General features: G+C 36.7%; 1 protein-coding gene across 4 annotated transcripts in view; it reads right to left on the reverse strand.

Moving 5' to 3' along the window:
* FMN2 (formin 2) overlaps positions 1 to 18,625 on the reverse strand; it is a 227,799-nt gene that overhangs the window by 104,659 nt on the left and 104,515 nt on the right. For all 4 annotated transcript variants that reach the window (XM_067535849.1, XM_067535852.1, XM_067535851.1 and 1 more), the window contains exon 8: positions 13,061 to 13,148. In XM_067535849.1, the coding sequence (XP_067391950.1) occupies positions 13,061 to 13,148 (88 nt within the window). The remainder of the gene's footprint in view (positions 1 to 13,060; positions 13,149 to 18,625) is intronic.

Raw genomic sequence — 18,625 nt, forward strand, 5'->3', positions numbered from 1 at the left:
CTTCTGTTTGTCAACCATTTTTAAATGCAGAAATAAAGTCTCTTTTAAACTAATCTCTTATGTACCTGCCTTAGATACTTACATGACACACATTATCATAGTATTTGAGCTCCTCACAGTCTTTAAATGTATTTGTGCTCCCAACCCGTTTTTGAGGTAGAGAAGTGCTATTATTTCTATTTGACAGGTGACAGCTGAATCACAGAGAGAATAACTGCACAAATCAGACCAGGAGTGTTACTTTATTAGTGCCCATTCGGGAGATTAGAACTTCTCCCCACTTCTCTCTTTGGAAATGCCCTATTACCGAACTTAAAAGAAAGATCACAGCCTTTCAGCTGTAACAATGAAGGAAAAAGTTCTCTTGAAGTCAAGGTTCTTACAAAACTTCCCTATAAAATTAGACTCTCTTATGTGTCCTTAAAAAATCCTTAACACACCCAAAATATACAACGTGGCAGTGATCTGTCTGTGTGCTGATTGCAGCACTGTGAGAAAATTACATAATTTTCCTCATTGTTTAAAAAATGTAATTTATTGCAAACTCATTACAAACATATGAAATGATTAGGAGTGGTTTAATATTAAAGGTTTTTTAGGCTTTATAAAAAATTAAGTATAAACTCCAAAATAAGAAAGAGACATTGAGACTGGCATGTCCTAAGATGGGGTCTGGCAAGTAATGGAAAAATTTATATGAAGTATCCAAGCCATGAACCCCATGTGGTCCCAATAAAATGGCTAAGGAAAAATTGCTGCTCCAGCACAATTTCCCCTTTTCACAACGTCAGGGGGAGCCACAGTAGAACTCTGAGCTGGAGGAACCCAGGCGCAGGGAAGCATTAGGGATGTTAGGTAGGTCAGACACGTTCTCTTACCCTCTTACAGTCTCCCTGAGATGGTCTTTGTGCTCTTCATCCAAGGCTCAGAAGTCCTTGCCCACTTCATTACAAGCTTTTGAGACTCAATTACAACTCTAGCCCTTGATCTTGGTTCCAGCATTATTGCTATCAGCATTATTATTATGCTAGTACAAGTGGTGAGCCAGGGATTCTAGAACTGCTTTAAATGTACTCTACAACTTTAAAAACAAATACTAATAGTATAAATCTATTAGGAATGTTTATGTTACATTACAGATACATACAAGCAATTTTAGCACATAACTTTCCCTTCTAATGTGGTTTGACTTTTCTGCTCACCTTCTGGAAATCAACTCTCATATATTCTATTACTATCACCAATTATAATTTCACAGCACCCAAAAGTACTAAGAAATTTTTTGCACAAATATAAGAAGATAGGATCCCTGCACTTACGAGTTTGCAATCTAACAACAGGTATAATGCAAGGAAGAGAACTGCAGATGAGCTGGAAGAGACTGAGGAAAAGGGACAAGAGTTACAGCAATAAGACTCTGTGGTTACTCAGCAAAAGCTAGAGCACACCATCGTGAAGCAATTCAAAAATCTAATTCAATATGTGAGCTTTCTCAAGAAGAGCATAGCATTCGGTATGGAAATAAAGATACTAAAAATGTTTCAGAATCAATTCTCAGTGACAACCTGGAATCAATATTAAGATAAATCAAGCCCAGTGTTTAAACATGAGTTAATAAAAACTAAATATTCCAAAAGCTCAGTCTTTCTGGAAGATCATTCACTCAATGCTTTGCTGCAGTTTCAGTAATTAATTCTGTTTTAACAAACATTTTTTTTAAAAATTAATGTGGAATAATTCTCTCCGTGTACCTTGAATTTGGAGATACACATGTTAGATTTAATTACATCAGTCTTAGCATCCATGATCTTAGTTCGTAAATACAGAATACTTGATCCTTTTGCAACAATACTTTTTGAATAATGGTTTATTCTTTATTTTACACATTTATCATGTTTATACACTATCAAGCTGGTGTATGACATTTAGAACAGTAACTATACAAACCACAGCATAATGCACTGCTATTATTAAGGAATACAGAAATTGTCACACTTCCTCAGAACAATGATCCACCTTGTGACCAGCAGTGGTCAGTACTAGATTCATAGCTTTTAAGGACAGATGGGGCCATTATAAACAACTTGTCTGACCTCCTGCATATCACAGACCAAAGTATCTTACCCAATAATTTCTGCATCTAACCTGTAACTTGTTTGAGTTATACTGTATCTTTTATAAAGATATCCATCCTTGATTTAAATACTTGAAATTATATAGAATATTCCACATCCTTAAGTACATTGTTACAACAGTTAATTACCCAAAGATGTACTTGTGTTTTTACTGAAGAGGATGGGAGGGAGATTCCCACACCTGAGCCATTCTTTTTAGGTGACAAAGCTGAGGAACTAAGGTGTCAATAGAGGAAGTTCTGGAACAAATTGATAAATTAAACAATAATATGTCACCAGGACCTGGTGTTATTCATCCAAGAGTTCTGAAGGAACTCAAATATGAAATTGAAGAACTACTAAGTGTGGCATGTTACCTATCATTTAAATTAGCTCCTGAACCAGATGACTGGAGGATACCTAATTTAAAAAAAAAATTAAAAAAAAAAAATGCTCCAGAAATGATCCTGGCAATTACAGGCCGGTAAGTCTAACATCAGTAACATGCAAATTGGTTGAAACTATAGAAAATAACAGAATTATCAGACACATAGATGAAGATGATTTGTTGTGGGAAGGTCAATATGGCTTTTGTAAAGGTAAATCATGCCTCACTAATCCATTAGAATTTTTTGAGGGAGTCAACAAACCTGTGGACAAGGATGATCCAGGAGATACAGTGTACTTCTATCACCTAGACATACAAAATGATGGGGTCTAAATTAGCTGTTACCACTCAAGAAAGAGATCTTGCAGTCAAAAAAGCTAATAGAATGTTAGGAGCCATTAGAGAAGGAAGAGATAAGATAGAAAATACCATACTGCCACTATATAAATCCATGGTGTGATGCTGTATGATTAAAGCTGACCATTTATATGATTGATATTACTACTGTTATACAATTGCAACAAATCTTGCACAAAGTATATCATGGCAGGTGTCAATGGAAAAGTTACAATCTATCAAGTATGATTATCTTGATTAATTCTATGTATTATCTTTGTATCTAAAGTTACAAATATCTAGCCAATATTCATATCTCCAACATGTGTTTTGTTCCTGGGTGACACCCTCCAGATAGATTTACATCAGGGCTAATCAGCTATGTGTTGACGGCCTATTAAGGACACTCCACCCTTACAATGGACCTTTGAAGAATCTCATTTCCCCCCCCTCCAGTAGGCCTTTCCTGTGGATGCCTCAGCTAGCGAAAGCACCAATGGTGACTCCTTGTGATTTAGCAAAACATGTAAGGACATGTGATATGCTCATATGACCCTGGACTCCATCTTGGGCCAATAACTTTCCAGACACCTGGGCTGTGGGCTTTGTTTGGTAAAGAAAATTTCCAGGCACATGGCAAAGGATATAAAAGACCACTGAAACACATCCATTTGGCCTCTTTCCTACTCTAATTTTCTGGACTGCGGATTTACAACTAAAAAGGAAGCATCTTGAACTATGGACTGAGGACTTTCCAATCTTTTGGAAGTTACCAGAGAAACTTTTATAAGCCAGCAGTTTATTCCATCACTGCTACAAACCTGATATAAGGACTCATACATACAAATGATTGCAAAGATCTATTAACCATGTATAACTCTCTTCTTTCCTTTTATTAATAAATCTTTAATTAGTTAATTAAGGACTGGCTGACAGCATGATATTTGGGTAAGATTTGAGATTCATATTGACCTGGGGATAAGTGTCTGATCCTTTGGGATTAGTAAAATCTGCACATATAGTGAAATTGGTTTTTAATAGCCTCTCATTATATTAGATTTGGTTCTCTGCATGAGAACTAAGGGCTGAAATGCCTAAAGGGGACTGTGTTTGACTTCTTGTTAACCAGTGTGATGATACAGAAGTCCTTTGTTACTAGCTCGGTGAAACTAATTATAGAAAAAACCCAGCAATTTTGGGGGATTGTCTGCCCTATTTCTTGCAGTCTGCCCTGAGTGTGGCATTCTCAGTGTGGTCCACCCCAGGCATCTGGTCACATATAGTGTAATCTGATTAGGATATACATTACTACAGGTCAGTTGGATTTGGATCAGAACCCCATGCTATTCAAAGTTTAAATTTGTATATTGAGAGTTTAAAGGATTAAAGATTATTTACAATGAGTGAGCCACGAACATATGGTGGTCTTGACAGAAAAGTCCTTGAAGATGTGTTCTTGCATCTTCATCACATTAAAGGGGGTTAACCTTTAAAAAGAGAACTTCAGAGAAGGAATGAGAACTTTGCTAGAGGACTTTGACCAGAAAGCAGGGTCTCCACATCCCCTAGCCATGGATGCAGGTACTGCAGAAGCTATTTTGTTACTGGCTTGGTGAATCTCATTATAGAATAAGCCACCAATTTTGGGGATTGTCCTATTTCTTGCAGTCTGCCCTGAGTGTGGCATTCTCAGTGTTGTCCATTCTCAGGCACCCGGTCACACATGGCACTCCCATACCTTGAACACTGTATGAAGTTCTGGATGCTCAATCTCAAAATAAGATATATTAGAATTGGAAAAAATACAGAGAAGGGCAACAAAAATTATTAAGAGTACGGAACAGATTCCATATGAGGAGAGACTAAAAAGACGGGGACTATTCAGCTTGTTAAAGAGACTACTAAGGGGGGGATATGATAAAGGTCTATAAAATCATGAATGTTGTGTAGCAAGTAGATAAGGAAGTGTTATTTACCCCTTCACATAATACAAGAACCAGGGGTCACTCAATGAAATTAATAGGCAGCTGGTTTAAAACCAATAAAAAGAAGTACTACACAGAATGCACTGTCAACCGTGGGACTCATTGCTAGGATGATGGCCAAAACTATATAAAGGTTCAAAAAAGAATTAGATAAATTCACGAATGATCAATGGCTATTCGCCAAAACGGTCAAAGATGCAAACCCATGGTCTGGGAGTCTCTATTCTCTGACTGCCAGAAGCTGGGAGTGGATGACAGGGGTTGGATCACTCCATGATTGCCTGTTCTGTTTGTTCCCTCTGAAGCCTGGCATTGGTCACTATCAGAAGGCAAGATACTGAGCTAGATGGACCACAGTATGGCTGTTCTTACGTTCTAATTTGTTTTTGTCTAGCTTCAGCTTCCAATCACTGATTCTTGTGCTTTTATCTGCTAGATTAAAGAGCCATCCACTATCAAAAAATATTTTTCCATATCTGTACATTTAGAAAGTGATCAAGTTACCTTTTAACCTTCTTTTGGATAAACTAAATAATTAAGGCTCCCAAGTCTCTCACTATAAGGCATGTTTTCCAGATCTAGAATATTTCTTATACTACTACTCTGAAACCCTTTCCAATTTTTCAACCTTTTTCCAAGTGTGCACACCAGAACTGCACAGATGCTATGGGAGGTAGGTATAAGAACAACGTAACAAAACAACTATGGGAGAATAGACACAGAAGAAATTATTTTCTAGCCCATGTCAGTTAGTGTTGAGGAAGAAGTTATTTATTATCAAATTTATTGTCAATTTGCAAATATTCATACATATATTAGTCATTTTTTTAAATTGTCCATTAGCACTTTTTTAATTAAAGTATTTCACTTCCTGCACAACATCTGTTTTTCAAATTCACAGAGCAAAATGTTTTCTGATGTGCACAAATACAAAGCCAGAGCTAGATAATGTTAGAAACCAAGGTATGGTAGGGATGGTGCAAATATGATTTTTAGAAAAATAATCGGACCTATCCAGGAAACAGGCTTGGGCTTTAACTGAGGCTGGATGAGCTAGTGACTCTTTCTGCCTCCCTCCCCATAACTAGCATTCTTCCTCACTGATGTTCAATAGTGCAGTCTCTTTACTTCCAGCAGACACCCACCAGACTGCCTCTGATCACTGACCACCACCAGAGAACAGGCAGAACTGGGCAAGTTACAGGAGTAGCAGAGACATGGCAGGATCTGCGAGGTATGTGTTGTTACTGGGCCAGTGTGTTTTCAAGAATAAAGAATGAGATGGGAAGCAGAGCTTTTAAAGGAACAGGACCAGAGTGGAAGTGAAGGCGTGAGGACATGAATGGAGCTTTGGAAAGGCAGACCTTTCAGAGGGATTGGACACAGGGAATAGTGAGAAATAATCAGCAAAAGTTATGCAAGTACATATGTTGCACTCTGGCTGCTTTATCTTTTGAATATAATGCTTTATTCAAATAGTTTACATAACACCATAGTATGGATTAAAAATCTCTGTTCAACAATACATTTGTATTTCTATGCTACAAGTTTTTCATTGCCAGTCAGGGAGGAAAGGATAGTGCTGCCAAATATGGCTATGGAGCATCTCTCCATGAGGGGCTGCAGCATCTCACACTGGAAAAAATTACTTTTGGTGGGTAGGGAGGAGAGGGGTAGGTGTGTCTAAGCAGAAGAAGACATTAAGACACTTAAAGGATGCTGTCCAGATAGAAGTTATGAGAATCTTCATAGCAGTTCTCTAATATAATATTTCTCGCAGCTAGATATGCAGTTAGAAAATACAAGAGCCTGAACCTGTCACAACAAAAGAAATGGTGGAAACAAGTACTGGAAACTACTGAAGTGGAAAAGATGACATACAAGTTAAATGGACACATTGTCTTTTATAATATCTTTTCCACAGACTGCTATTCTCAACATTTACAAGAAATACACTTTAATAAGCTCAACAAGTTTAGTCAACAGATTAATTGCCACAATGGAAACAAATACACTGTAAATTTCTGACTGAAGAAACTAATATTCATTAGTATGAAATATGATATTCATTGCCGAATTCTGTTATTCTAACTACAGGCTTCCCCAACCCAGGTGATTTTGTTTTGGTGTGGGGCAGGAAGAGGGCCAGGAGTGGTTTGGGATTTTTATTTTGTTGTTGTTTGGGAATTCTGATACACCTTAGTCCAATTATTTTTATGATTACTGTACTTGTGAATATTAACAAAAGCTTAAAAGCCAAGAGGAAAAATTATTCCTCACGAAGAAAGCAGCAGCTTCCATCCAAGTCTCACCTCCACATTTTACATAACAATGTCTAATGACTAGAAGTTGAATCCAGACAAATGCATATTTCACATAAGGTGCACATTTCCAACAGTGGGTGGGAATTAACCACTGGAGCAACTGTGGTGGTTCCTCTATTCTCACATCATTCTTCCATGTGGTGGAAATTTTAAAATCAAGATTGGGTATGTTTGCTAAAAGGATTTGCTTTATTTAAACAGGAATTCATTCAGGGTAGTTCTATAGCCTGTGTTACATGGAAGCTCAGACTAGATAATCAAAGTAGTCCCTTTCTGGCTTTATAAATAAAATCTATCAATTTTTGTTGTCTATATTTGATGGGGAGAGAAATCCACCACTAGGCTCTGCATAAAATCCTTCTATTCAATGCATATTCTTGCTTAAAATGTGGTTCTGTAATGCAAAATTGACTTAATAAAAATGGTATCTTATTTAACGCATCTACTCTCTGAATGTCTTCAGAGTCATATTGGAGATGAATACTTCAAATATTTCTGATGACTTGAAAAACAAATATGCATTTTGCTGCTTTTAAGCCCTTCACATTTATTACTGAAAAATATTTCAATGAAAATGAAGTTTAATTAAACTGAAGTTACCGTCATTTAAATTATTTACACTACAGGAATGGTTTTCTGAATGTATTTTTTGTCTGTCACACATTGCATCTCACACTTGGGCCTTTGCAGGTTGAGAGATACATGTACATCAGCAGCTGATTTGGTTTACTATATTCCTTTCAACTATGTGTGTGAAAATTTAAATGAAAGGAAATGGGTTTCATTCTGTAAAACCTGTATTATTTGTGATGATGTTTAAGAAAAAAATCCAACCTAACTTCTAGAGTTCAGTTTGAAAAGGCACAGTGGTTGGGGGTAAAATGCCTTTTTACCTGTAAAAGGAGTAAACTTGATATGGAAATTACTGAGCACCATATGGAACACCCACAACACCATTTTTAAATGGAATCTCTTTTCAGAATAGGACCATACTTTAATAATAGCCTGATAATGCCCAATTATTACCATAGCAACCAATTCTGATCCTTGAACCACCACAAAACATGATTAAAATGCTTCTTTAATAATTATTTTTACCTGAAAACTTTAAAAAAGAAAAAAAAAAAAAAAAACTTGCCAAAAATGAAAAATTGCTTGGTCTTCAGTCAAAAAACAATTTCAGGAAACTGATTTTTAAAACATTTTATTTATTTATTTATTTTATGAGGGAAAACAGATACAACAACATTTTTCATTTGGTCAAAAATTCAAATTTGTCCCCCCCCAAAATACTTCAATGGAAAATTTCAATCAGCCCGAATATCTTACTTTCAACATAGCCACTATTGTGATGTCCTTTAAATAGGATCTTTATCACTCACCACCAAAACTGTTAATTGAAATTGCAATAAACTCCCAGTTTAAATGTAACTTGCATTTCTGTCCTTTGGAAAAACGCAAACAGATCTTAAAATCATCATCTTTACATCTTACATTTTATCTGAGATAAAGGAAAAATTCATGAAAAGTGCTTGACTTGGCCTCTCTCAAACATTAGCTGAACTCTGAAGCCAAATGCAGTCATGATTCCAATGGGAATATAATATAATACTGGCTAAAACGAACAGAGGATATGAGTGTTATACCAAAAGGAAAAAAAAGTCAAGCAAAATGACTGGATAAAGTACTCCAGGTAATTGATAGATGATTGTAATGATTGGGCACCAGTAAGAGCATGCATGAAACCAGAGACATCATGAGAAAAGAACTTATTTTTGAACCGCAGCCACTAAAACATAGAAAATGTCATTGGGATTAAAGAGATGAACATTTCTTAAAATTTTAGCCTACACACGATAGACAGTTGGATGATCTGATAGCAATTAAAAAGCTATATAAAAACAACCCAACAACTTTAAAGCACTACTAGAAAGATCTATTAGGATTCAATAAAAATATGTTCTGCTCATTAAAAGGATTCCTTCCACACTGTAAAAATACCTAAACAGCAAGCAGAATATAGGCAATTGTTTTACTGAATCCAGTTCAAAGAAAGAAGCAGACTAGCCCAACTTCATTAGCTGCCACTTACATTCCCCTAGCCAAAGGAGACAACTCAGTATACACTGAACTGCTTCAAGCTTGCATTAAATGTCACCTAATCACAATCCCAAATTAGCCACTTGAATTCCAGTTTATCCCAGTTGTTTTCACCTAAATTCCTAAAAATATTTGAGATTTGTTTTTCTATAGGAACAAAAAGATGGTATCACATAAAAACAAAAGAAATCCTGATACAGTATCTGGGTTATACAGTGTTCACTTTTAAAACCTTTATAATTTGCCTTTGCAAGCAATTAACATTTCCACTGCATTCAACTCATGTGCCTTACACTTAAAACACTTAATGCAGGCAATATCTGTGTGCAGGGTCTGATATAACCCAATGAACTAAGATAAGGAAATGGTTAATATCACAGATTGGTAGGGGGGAACAATTATTTTGTTCTAACTACCCATGAAATTCAGAAACAAGCATTCCAGTAGTGCACATAGCCTTACAGCCCTGAGTGCAATATTTCTTTACATTTGTAACAAAGTCAAGCAGGAAGGTCTGCAAACTGGAGTAAAATAGAGCATGACTGTAGTATTAATAATAATACTGGTTTCCTTATTCTATTGACATAACTGTTATGAGTGAAGGTCTAGAAATTTGGAGGTTATGCAAATACTGCAAATACCTCATTTGCATATTTTGTCAATTTTTAATTGAAAGGTTATTTAAATCCTCTGCTTCTGCTCCCTCACCACAGTATCAGTTTCTCTGTTACTGTAATAGACAGGCTATAAAAGCTAGTAAAATATATTACTACGAGATATTTACATGCCTTCAAGTCCAAGTTAAACAAGGCATAAATAGAAAGTGAACCTAGGCTTTTGGGGTTATGATTTAAAAATTAGTATTTGCTGACAACTTGAGTATTTCGGAGGGTCGTCTAAGATCACAAACTTTGGCAATCACCAGAAGGAGGATGAGGAAGAGGGAAGAACCCAGACACTGCAGTGAGCGGGTGAGGAAGAGGGGAATGTGCTGCCTCAGCTAAGCCATGGAAAATGTCACATTAACTCCATTAACAATATTACAGACTCTGCAGGAGCCACAAGAAGGGGGCAGAACTGAGGATCTTAGTTCCTTTGGGGGGAGACTGATTATTTCCAGGACTATTTCAGTCTCCTGTGCCCCTCCCTGAGAGGTGAGAGATCATGGAAGCTGCATCCAGTTCTTGTTCTATGGCCTTGCAAAGTCCCCAAAATCCCCAAGCTGTACAGGGAATACAAGGTGCTCTAACCTCCACTCATCCCATAGACTCTCTGCTCTGACAAGAAAGAAGTGGGAGTGAGACACTAGTCCTAGGGTTAAATCCTGGCCCACTGAAGCCAACAAGAGTTTTGCCATTGAACTCAACGGGACCAGAATTTCAACTCAGTCTCAGCTAGGGTGTATCAGCTATAGCTGGAGCAACCTCACTGAGACCATAGAGACTATCCCCACCTTTTGTTTCAGTACCCTTGTTTCCCCAGGAGATTGAGGCTTCCACCTGGGATCCAGGTCAGATCAACAGAAATTGGGAGCTTGCAGGGGTGCTTGTGGAACTTAACAGGCCTTTGATGAATTTCCTTGTTCAGAGTTAAAAGAATTGGCTCTTCGATATTGCCAACCCCAAACATCCAAAAAGCATTAGTCAAAACCCAAAAAATAGTGAGGTTTAAATAAATAATCACCCAAAATGTATCATTTGCTTTATGGTTTCTGAACTTTTAGAGTTCATTCTATTCATGTTTACAAGATTTTCACGATAATCATGTGGATGGTAACCTCACTTTAAAAAAAAATGAAAAACAGATTATCTCAATCACTTGACTCCAGAAGCTGGGGGTTTAAGAAAAACATCGAGTATCACAAAACTCACAATCTAATCACAAGAGATAGCAACATTGCATGTTGTTCTTTACAATTGTCATATAACTGGCAGATTGGCCTGATGTTTTCAGGACAGTGAAATCCAGGCCAAAACAAAGGACATTTACCAGACTGGTGCCTTCTGCTTTTGTGTTCTCCAATGACTGGCAATAGAGAGGATGGGGGAAGCTGCTTGTAGGCCCAGTGTTGAGACAGCTGGCCCTGGGATTAAAGGGGGAGGAAGGGACATGTAATAGAACCTTCCCCCCCAAGAGCATTAGCACTAAGCACCCACACCCTTGCCGTAATCAAAAATCCAGGACCAGCAAACTGAGCGGGCATGAGGGTGTACATCTGTCTACACTGTAAGGTGTGTGGGGGATGTCTGGAAAGGAAAAGGGCAGATATCTGTCTGTGCTGAGGAAACGCCTGGGTGCGAGTCTGAAATGGAGATAGGGAGGAAACTGGTTTGAATTGACAAGAGGCAGGAAGGGGAGAGGCATACTTGATGTTGCATGATTTTGTAGCACAGCATCTGCCTTGCTCAGCCCAGTCCATGCTTCTTTCCTGCCCCAAAAACTGCCTTAACACCAAGCAACAGGTTCTTCATGTTATTTTCCAAAAGCTTTCCCAATAGAAAAATATTGCTTCTATTTCAGTATTTCAGTCATGTTTCAGACTGAAGTAAATAAGGATAATAGTGAATTGTGTTTTAGCAAAGCTTTTTTGGTTGTAAGCTAACAGCAACTGAAAGGGAGTAATACAAAATAGTGTGTAACTTGTAGAGCAGATGATCCTATGTGCTTAACATTCTAATGGGATAAAGGTTAAGCATAATATTGTTTGACCCCCTTCAACTACCATTCATGCCATGTTATTGTTAGTGTTGCATGTTAAGCAAGCAAATTTTTCAATGAACTTGTGTTGGCTTTACCACAGACACAGATGTTAGGCGGACTCCTTTGTTCATAAGGTTCTCATTATTAAGTCAAACCAAGTTGAATATTTGACTGAAGGAAAGGACCATATCATTGTTTTCAGATTTCACTCAATGACTTAACTGAACTACATCTGCCAGCTTTAGAAATACCAAGTACTTCTTGGCGCCAGTACTGGCGCCTTGTTCTATGACTACCATCCTAAACGTTTCAGCTTGAGGAAGTCTAGTAACCATCAAAACAATTTAATAAAAACTTAAATTGTGATTAAGAGTTACTCACTAGCTGACAGAACACTGTAAAATTTGTTCTAAATATGAATTATTCCACAAAATAATCTAAAGCACAGCAAACAGAATTCACATCTGTAAAGAAAACTAGAAAAATATTTTCAGGGTGTATTAAGTCTGTGCTATACTTGAAACCATATTTATTTAATAGGTAGGCTGGCACTTCACAGGACAGTTCAGTCTGCTTTAAATCTATTCAAAGCCCTTGGGAAGTATAAAGGACACTGTGAATAGAAATATAACTCCACTTTTCACTTCTTTTCAGCCATCCTAAATGTAAAAAGTATTACAATCTCACCAAAATATTTCTCTTTATAACACTGTTGAAGATAAAGTAACTAAGAAGCCTGTACATGTTATTCTAATGCTAAACATAGGAGCTATTTTATATAGCAAATAAGCAAAATGGAAGTCAGCATTTCCAGGACCATTTCTAAGTTCCCAATGATTCTACTTGAGTTAGAATCAACAAGACTTCTCTTCATATAGGCTAGAGCCAAAGACCCTAGATTTCATGTATCTGAGAAAACTGATGTGAAAGAATGTAGATTGCAAGACTTTAATGAACAGCAATATTAACTGGGCCACCCTGTATATAGCACATGGCAATTGTGTAACACTAATCGATTGGGTATATACACACTTATACCAAGTATTTTTTGGCTTCTAGAAAAAAAATATTTTTCTTGAAAATCTTTACCTAATAAAAGTTTATTTTACTTACCATGCTGGATGTCTTTCATATCTAAATGAAGACTGGACATTAGTATTCCAACTGCCTGTGATCTTTTGTTGCTTAATAACTTGACAACCTGGCCAAGAAAACAAACATTTATTAACTTCCACTCAGCTGCTAAAATATACAAAATATTTTGCATTGCTATTCACAAATCCAAGAAATACAAGGTGCCTTGTACTGTACTTGTTTAAGTGGCTAAAAAAAGTTAGTAATTTGCTATTATTCATGATATGTAAAATGTACCTTTGCTGTGTAAGCCATTACAAGAGTAGATGGGCAGATAATCTGGGTGAAATCCTGGTCCTGTTGAATTCAATGTAAAAACTCACATTGATTTCAATGAAGCCACAATTTCACCCTCCATTAGGATATGCATTTCCATCTTCCTCTTCCCACTGATGTTACTGTCTTTATAAAACAGGCTGTCATATAAAAAGTTTCCAACTGTGTTCTGGAATGGATTTGGTTTCCAAAACCACACAATGATTTCCAGCTTCAATGTAAGCTAAAACTGTGAGAATGCCATATTCTATTTGACTGTTTCACGCACTAGTCGCCAACATGAATGTTATTTAGAAAACAAAATAACCATGTACATATTGCGATGCTCTTTGATCACTTTTAGGGAATACAAAAGGTCTCAAATTGTGCTATGAAAGCTACATCCGACCCTCAAAACTGCTTGCTTGAGTAGCTGGGAGTTAAAATTAGCTGTATACATATTTGTACATACCATGTGCTGGCTCTGTAAACACAAAAGCAACAATTAATTTACAGACTAACTTCCAGATAGCTTTAAGCATAGTGACCTCTATCTTGCTTCTCATTCCAGTGTTACAAAACACACAGAAAGTAGCTCCAGGAGAGATTCCTTATCAGGCAAATGATGTGGTCCTAGATAAAGGAGTTTTCTATGTAAAGCAATTTGCTACATAGTCTGAGAAGTATATGCCAATTACTTTTTGACTGAGACGACTCTTCCTCACAGGCCACGTAAGGGACACAGACAGATTTTTCTCTCTACAGGCCATTAAGTTTCAAGTGTTCTTGAAAAGCCAAATGTAATTAAAGCCAGTAAATGTCCAATCTCCAGAAGTGACAGACTCCTTAACAACTATAAAAAACAGTTGATGGTGTTTATATTTTTAATTTAATTGGACCAGTCATAGAAATAAATAATCTTAACTCGTTGTCACGCAAAGGTCTCAACAAAAAACTATACTTTCAATTGTGTTCCTAAATTTTTTAGGAGAAACAGACTGGCAGATCAATGTTTCAGAATATTAGAATAGGAACAGCTATTTGATACATAACAGTTAAAAAAAATCAAATTATTCTAGTCAGCATTGTCGAGCAGTAAATAAATGTTTAATACACAGAAGAACAAAACCACTTTTGAACAATTCAAAAGGTCTATAATTCTTTTTTTTAAAAGATGTTTAGGTATTATTAGTTGTAGGATGCTGCCCAAAGGGCTGAAACATCCATTCTCTCATTTAAAAAAAAAAAAAAAAAGTTTCCAGAGACCTGATTTCTCCCAAACATTTGAAAGAGTACAGCTGATTATGACTGAATTAATCAACCAAAAAGTTGGTTTATATCTAGGCAAGTATAAATGTACACACAAGATTTTTTCCATCAGACCACTATTAACTCTGACTCCTTCAGGATTCCATACAGGTGAATATGGGTTTTTAGGTTGATGTATAAAGAGTGGCTTATGGGAAATACAAAAGCATGACCCAGAACTCAATGCAGCCTGGCTAGAATAAGGAAGCTAGAGGATCTTCCAGTCAGGCTTTTGCAGCCTAGCTTCTTACATTGTCCCATAAATGCTAAAGTCTTCAGTGTGTCAGTTTATATTTTTGTCTTGCTTTGCCTACACCTCCCTTCTTCTAATTAGCCACAGTGAAATGAAAATTCTTGTATTCTACTGATGAACTGAAAAAGTAGCAAGCCAAAAACCAATATGCATTAACATTTGCTCATAAGTTTAAAAAACAAAACAAAAACACAACCCTAAACTCAAGGTAAAATTTATATTTCATTTTGTCATAAATTAGCAAAAAATTGTCAGGAGATTAACTGACAGCAAATCACTAAGGAATCTCAAAACAAAAATCAAATGGACTGAAAAAGCTACTGAATATGGGTATGAAATACAGATTTCAGAATTAAAGGATATCACTGTCTCATAAGTATGGAAAACAATTAGATTAATCTGGATCTTCCATTAAAGGAGCTCAAAATATTGTATCTTTTCAAACTAGAACTTTTAAATCTCAGGTAAAGCTGAACCTCTTAAGACAAAACTAGACAGAGAAACAGTCTGTAGGTTTTCTTGCTGTGGAGAGAAGCTATTAATTGTAATTAACTCCATATTTAAGACCATCTATGTCTGTCTATAAAATAAAACAAACTCTTGGTCAGCAAGCTGTAGCTTCAATCTTTCCAGTCATTATATTGCATGTTATGACCCTAGTAGAAATCTTGGCAGTATCTTGAACTGCATCATGAAGGAAATAAGCAACTACAAAGAGAAATAGCTTTATTATATAGTTGTCATTTTCCAAGATCTTATATACATCTCCAAAGATTGCTCAGTATTGGAAAAACCATGAAGCAGTTCGTATATGGACTGGAGCACTCTTTCTTCCAGGAAAAGGAAATCTCCTCCTATTTTAACTAATAAAGTTTTAAAAGTTTCACTTTAAAAATTATACATATTAATAGAAATGACAAGACTGAACTGAACTGTGGAAATGGAGTGGAACTGAAATATTTTCCACTGCTTTGAATCCCAAGAGCAGAGCATCCCACAAGAGTATAATTATGACAGACTAAGCCTGCTGTGGTCATTTACAGAAGAGAGAGGTCCTTTTTGTGTTCCTTTTGAACCAGTATGAGCAGAAGGCAAGATAAGTGCCCCAAACAGAAAACGGAACTAATTAAAACGTACGTGGAAACAGTTTAGGAAGAAATAGTCTAAAAAAACCAAAACAACATAGGATAAAGCAATTGAAAATAAATTAGTTATGTCAAAGCTCAGGAGCTTGTTGCAGAGAGCAAACTAATGGAAGAGAGAGCAATTACTCTTTATTGAGTATCAGAACTTTTCACTTCAACCAAATAGAGAAGGACATTGCCCAGGTATAAGATGTGAACTAGGAATATATTGGCCTTCTGGGGCCAGAATTCTGAGTTATAAGCAGTGCATCCAAAGAAACATCAAAGTGAAGAGTAAGATCTATCATTTCTGGGCCAGTGAACACAGTGTGCAGAAAAGTGATTGAAAAGAAGGTTTTAACATAATAATTGCATTTTTTGGCTAGTTACATTTAAAATGTAGGTTATTTCATTGTGATTTTTATATAACTGAAAACAAAAGTTAAGAAGCAATTCACAGAAAATTGCAAGAATACTAAAGTTTCCTGTTTCCTCTTTCTTTCAATGTTTCTTCCAATACAGTGGCTTTAACGATACAATACCAACAAAACATGAATATTAGCATAAGTGCCTAAAGCAATTCCCACAATTTCAAATAAAATCATTAGCTGTGCAGTGTAAGCCTACAGGCTACAGACTAGTGATGCCATTAAAAGGAGAAACAACGAAAGGTTGCTAATCAAATCTTTAAGATCTAACAATCTCAGACACAATATACAACTTTTTAATTTTGGAATCTGGAACGCCACTCTAAATAATTTTAATAAAATAAAAAAAGGAACCCAGAGATATTATCAGCAGGCTAATGTCTATAACAAGCTTCTGATGGTTATGTGGTCCTTGTTGTTGATCAGTAAACAAAACTACACGCCAAATTTGTTCCTGCTTGGACGACAACAAGCAATATATTCAAAAATATATTGAGTGAACAGTAATGCAATACAGATGTTAGATAACGAGCACCCTGGAGTAAAAATATGAAGATTCTCTTTCCCCTGAATAATATTTAGTTAATACAAGAGAGTTTTGCAAAAAATCTCACTTTCTGGTTCAAATTTTAACTGACATTAACCAAAGGTGTCTCATGTCGCTGGTAAGGAGAACTACTAATTAATTCTTAAACAAAAAAATTGTCACATATGCAACTCAACGGTACAAAAACTAGAATCTATTATAAGATTTGTACAGAATATGCAAAAACCTTAAGTTTTGAAACAAGAACTTGAAAGGCCAGATCAAAGCAATACAGAGGTAATCAGCCTGCATCCCCTTCACTGGCTAGGAACTAAAGCCTTTTAAGGTACGTCTACACTGCAATTAGACACCTGTGGCTGGCCAGCTGACTTAGGGTCAAGAGGCTCAGGCTAAAAGGCTTTTTAATTGCAGTGTAGACATTTGGGCTTGGATTGCAGCCCGGGTCTGGGACCCTCCCACCTTGCAAGGTCCTAGAGCCTGAACATCTGCCCCTTAACAAGAGCCCCATGAACCCGAGCCAGCTGGCATGGGTCAGCCGCAGGTTTTTAATTAAGGTGTAGATACACCCTCAAAACAAAGTAACAATTTTCTGGTGGAAGTACATAGGTTCCTAAAAATAAGACCAAATGGAATTGTACGTATTTCCCATAAAAACACCAGATTATCATTAAAATAAGGAACTGAGGACATCCAGTGGCTTCTTTATAATAGAAAGGGGTAAAGGCAATCCTAAAAATAAGGCTAGAATAGAATATTGATCAGGAAGGACATCAATGCTGGTTGGTTCACATTCCTCCTGCAAATCTGGTAGCATAGGAAGCCAGTTATGGCTGTTATTGTCAAAAATATCCAGCATTGGCCAATTAGGAAAATTCCTTTGCCGTCAAGGCATGGAAGCAATGAATAGATTGTTCCAGCTCCAGCATTCAATGAGCTCTGGAGCTGACCAAAGACTAATAGCGAATGACCATGCTCATTTACTCTGAAGATGCATTGGCTAAGTGAGTTGACTGAACTGTATGTAATCCATAGCTGTTATTTTTGGGCTGTTTTACTGCACTGGTCAAATGGGTTATTTATTTGCATTCTTTTGGCAGCAATGAATCTGGGTCAGAAGGAGGAGTCTTTGAACCAAGTTAAAGAAATTTGTGCTGACTGAGATGTCAACGCCTCTTAGATAGTCTCCAGTCTATTCCAATTGTAAGGAATGTACATAACAGTGTAATGGAGCCTCTATACCTTCTTTCACTTTTTATACCTTCCCCACCATTTTAAGAGGAAGACATTTTATTGACATCACCATGTTTTCAGGTAAATATTCTGAGCCAGTCTCTAGTTTGTACTGACGATGTGAGGGTGAGGGGAACAGGAGCTGTAGCACATGAGTGGCAATGATGTGATACAGCAAGATCTCCAACATTTTCTACGAGTCTTAAATAGTAATGTGTGCTGCCCCAAGTGTTTACTACATAACCATGGCAATGTGTTTAACTAAGACACCCATGTCACATGGGGCCCACTAGTACTGTCAGGCAGGCTGACTGGACAAAAGTCTAATGCTCCAGGGAATGTAGGCTCTGGCTAGGTTCTGTATAAGTGTGCTTTGAACCCCATTCTCCCCGGCCACCC

This window comes from Emydura macquarii, unplaced genomic scaffold (assembly GCF_026122565.2).
Source record: "Emydura macquarii macquarii isolate MOO-44397 ecotype Brisbane River unplaced genomic scaffold, CSIRO-AGI_Emac_v2 contig_3517, whole genome shotgun sequence".
Classification (NCBI taxonomy): Eukaryota; Metazoa; Chordata; order Testudines; family Chelidae; genus Emydura; species Emydura macquarii.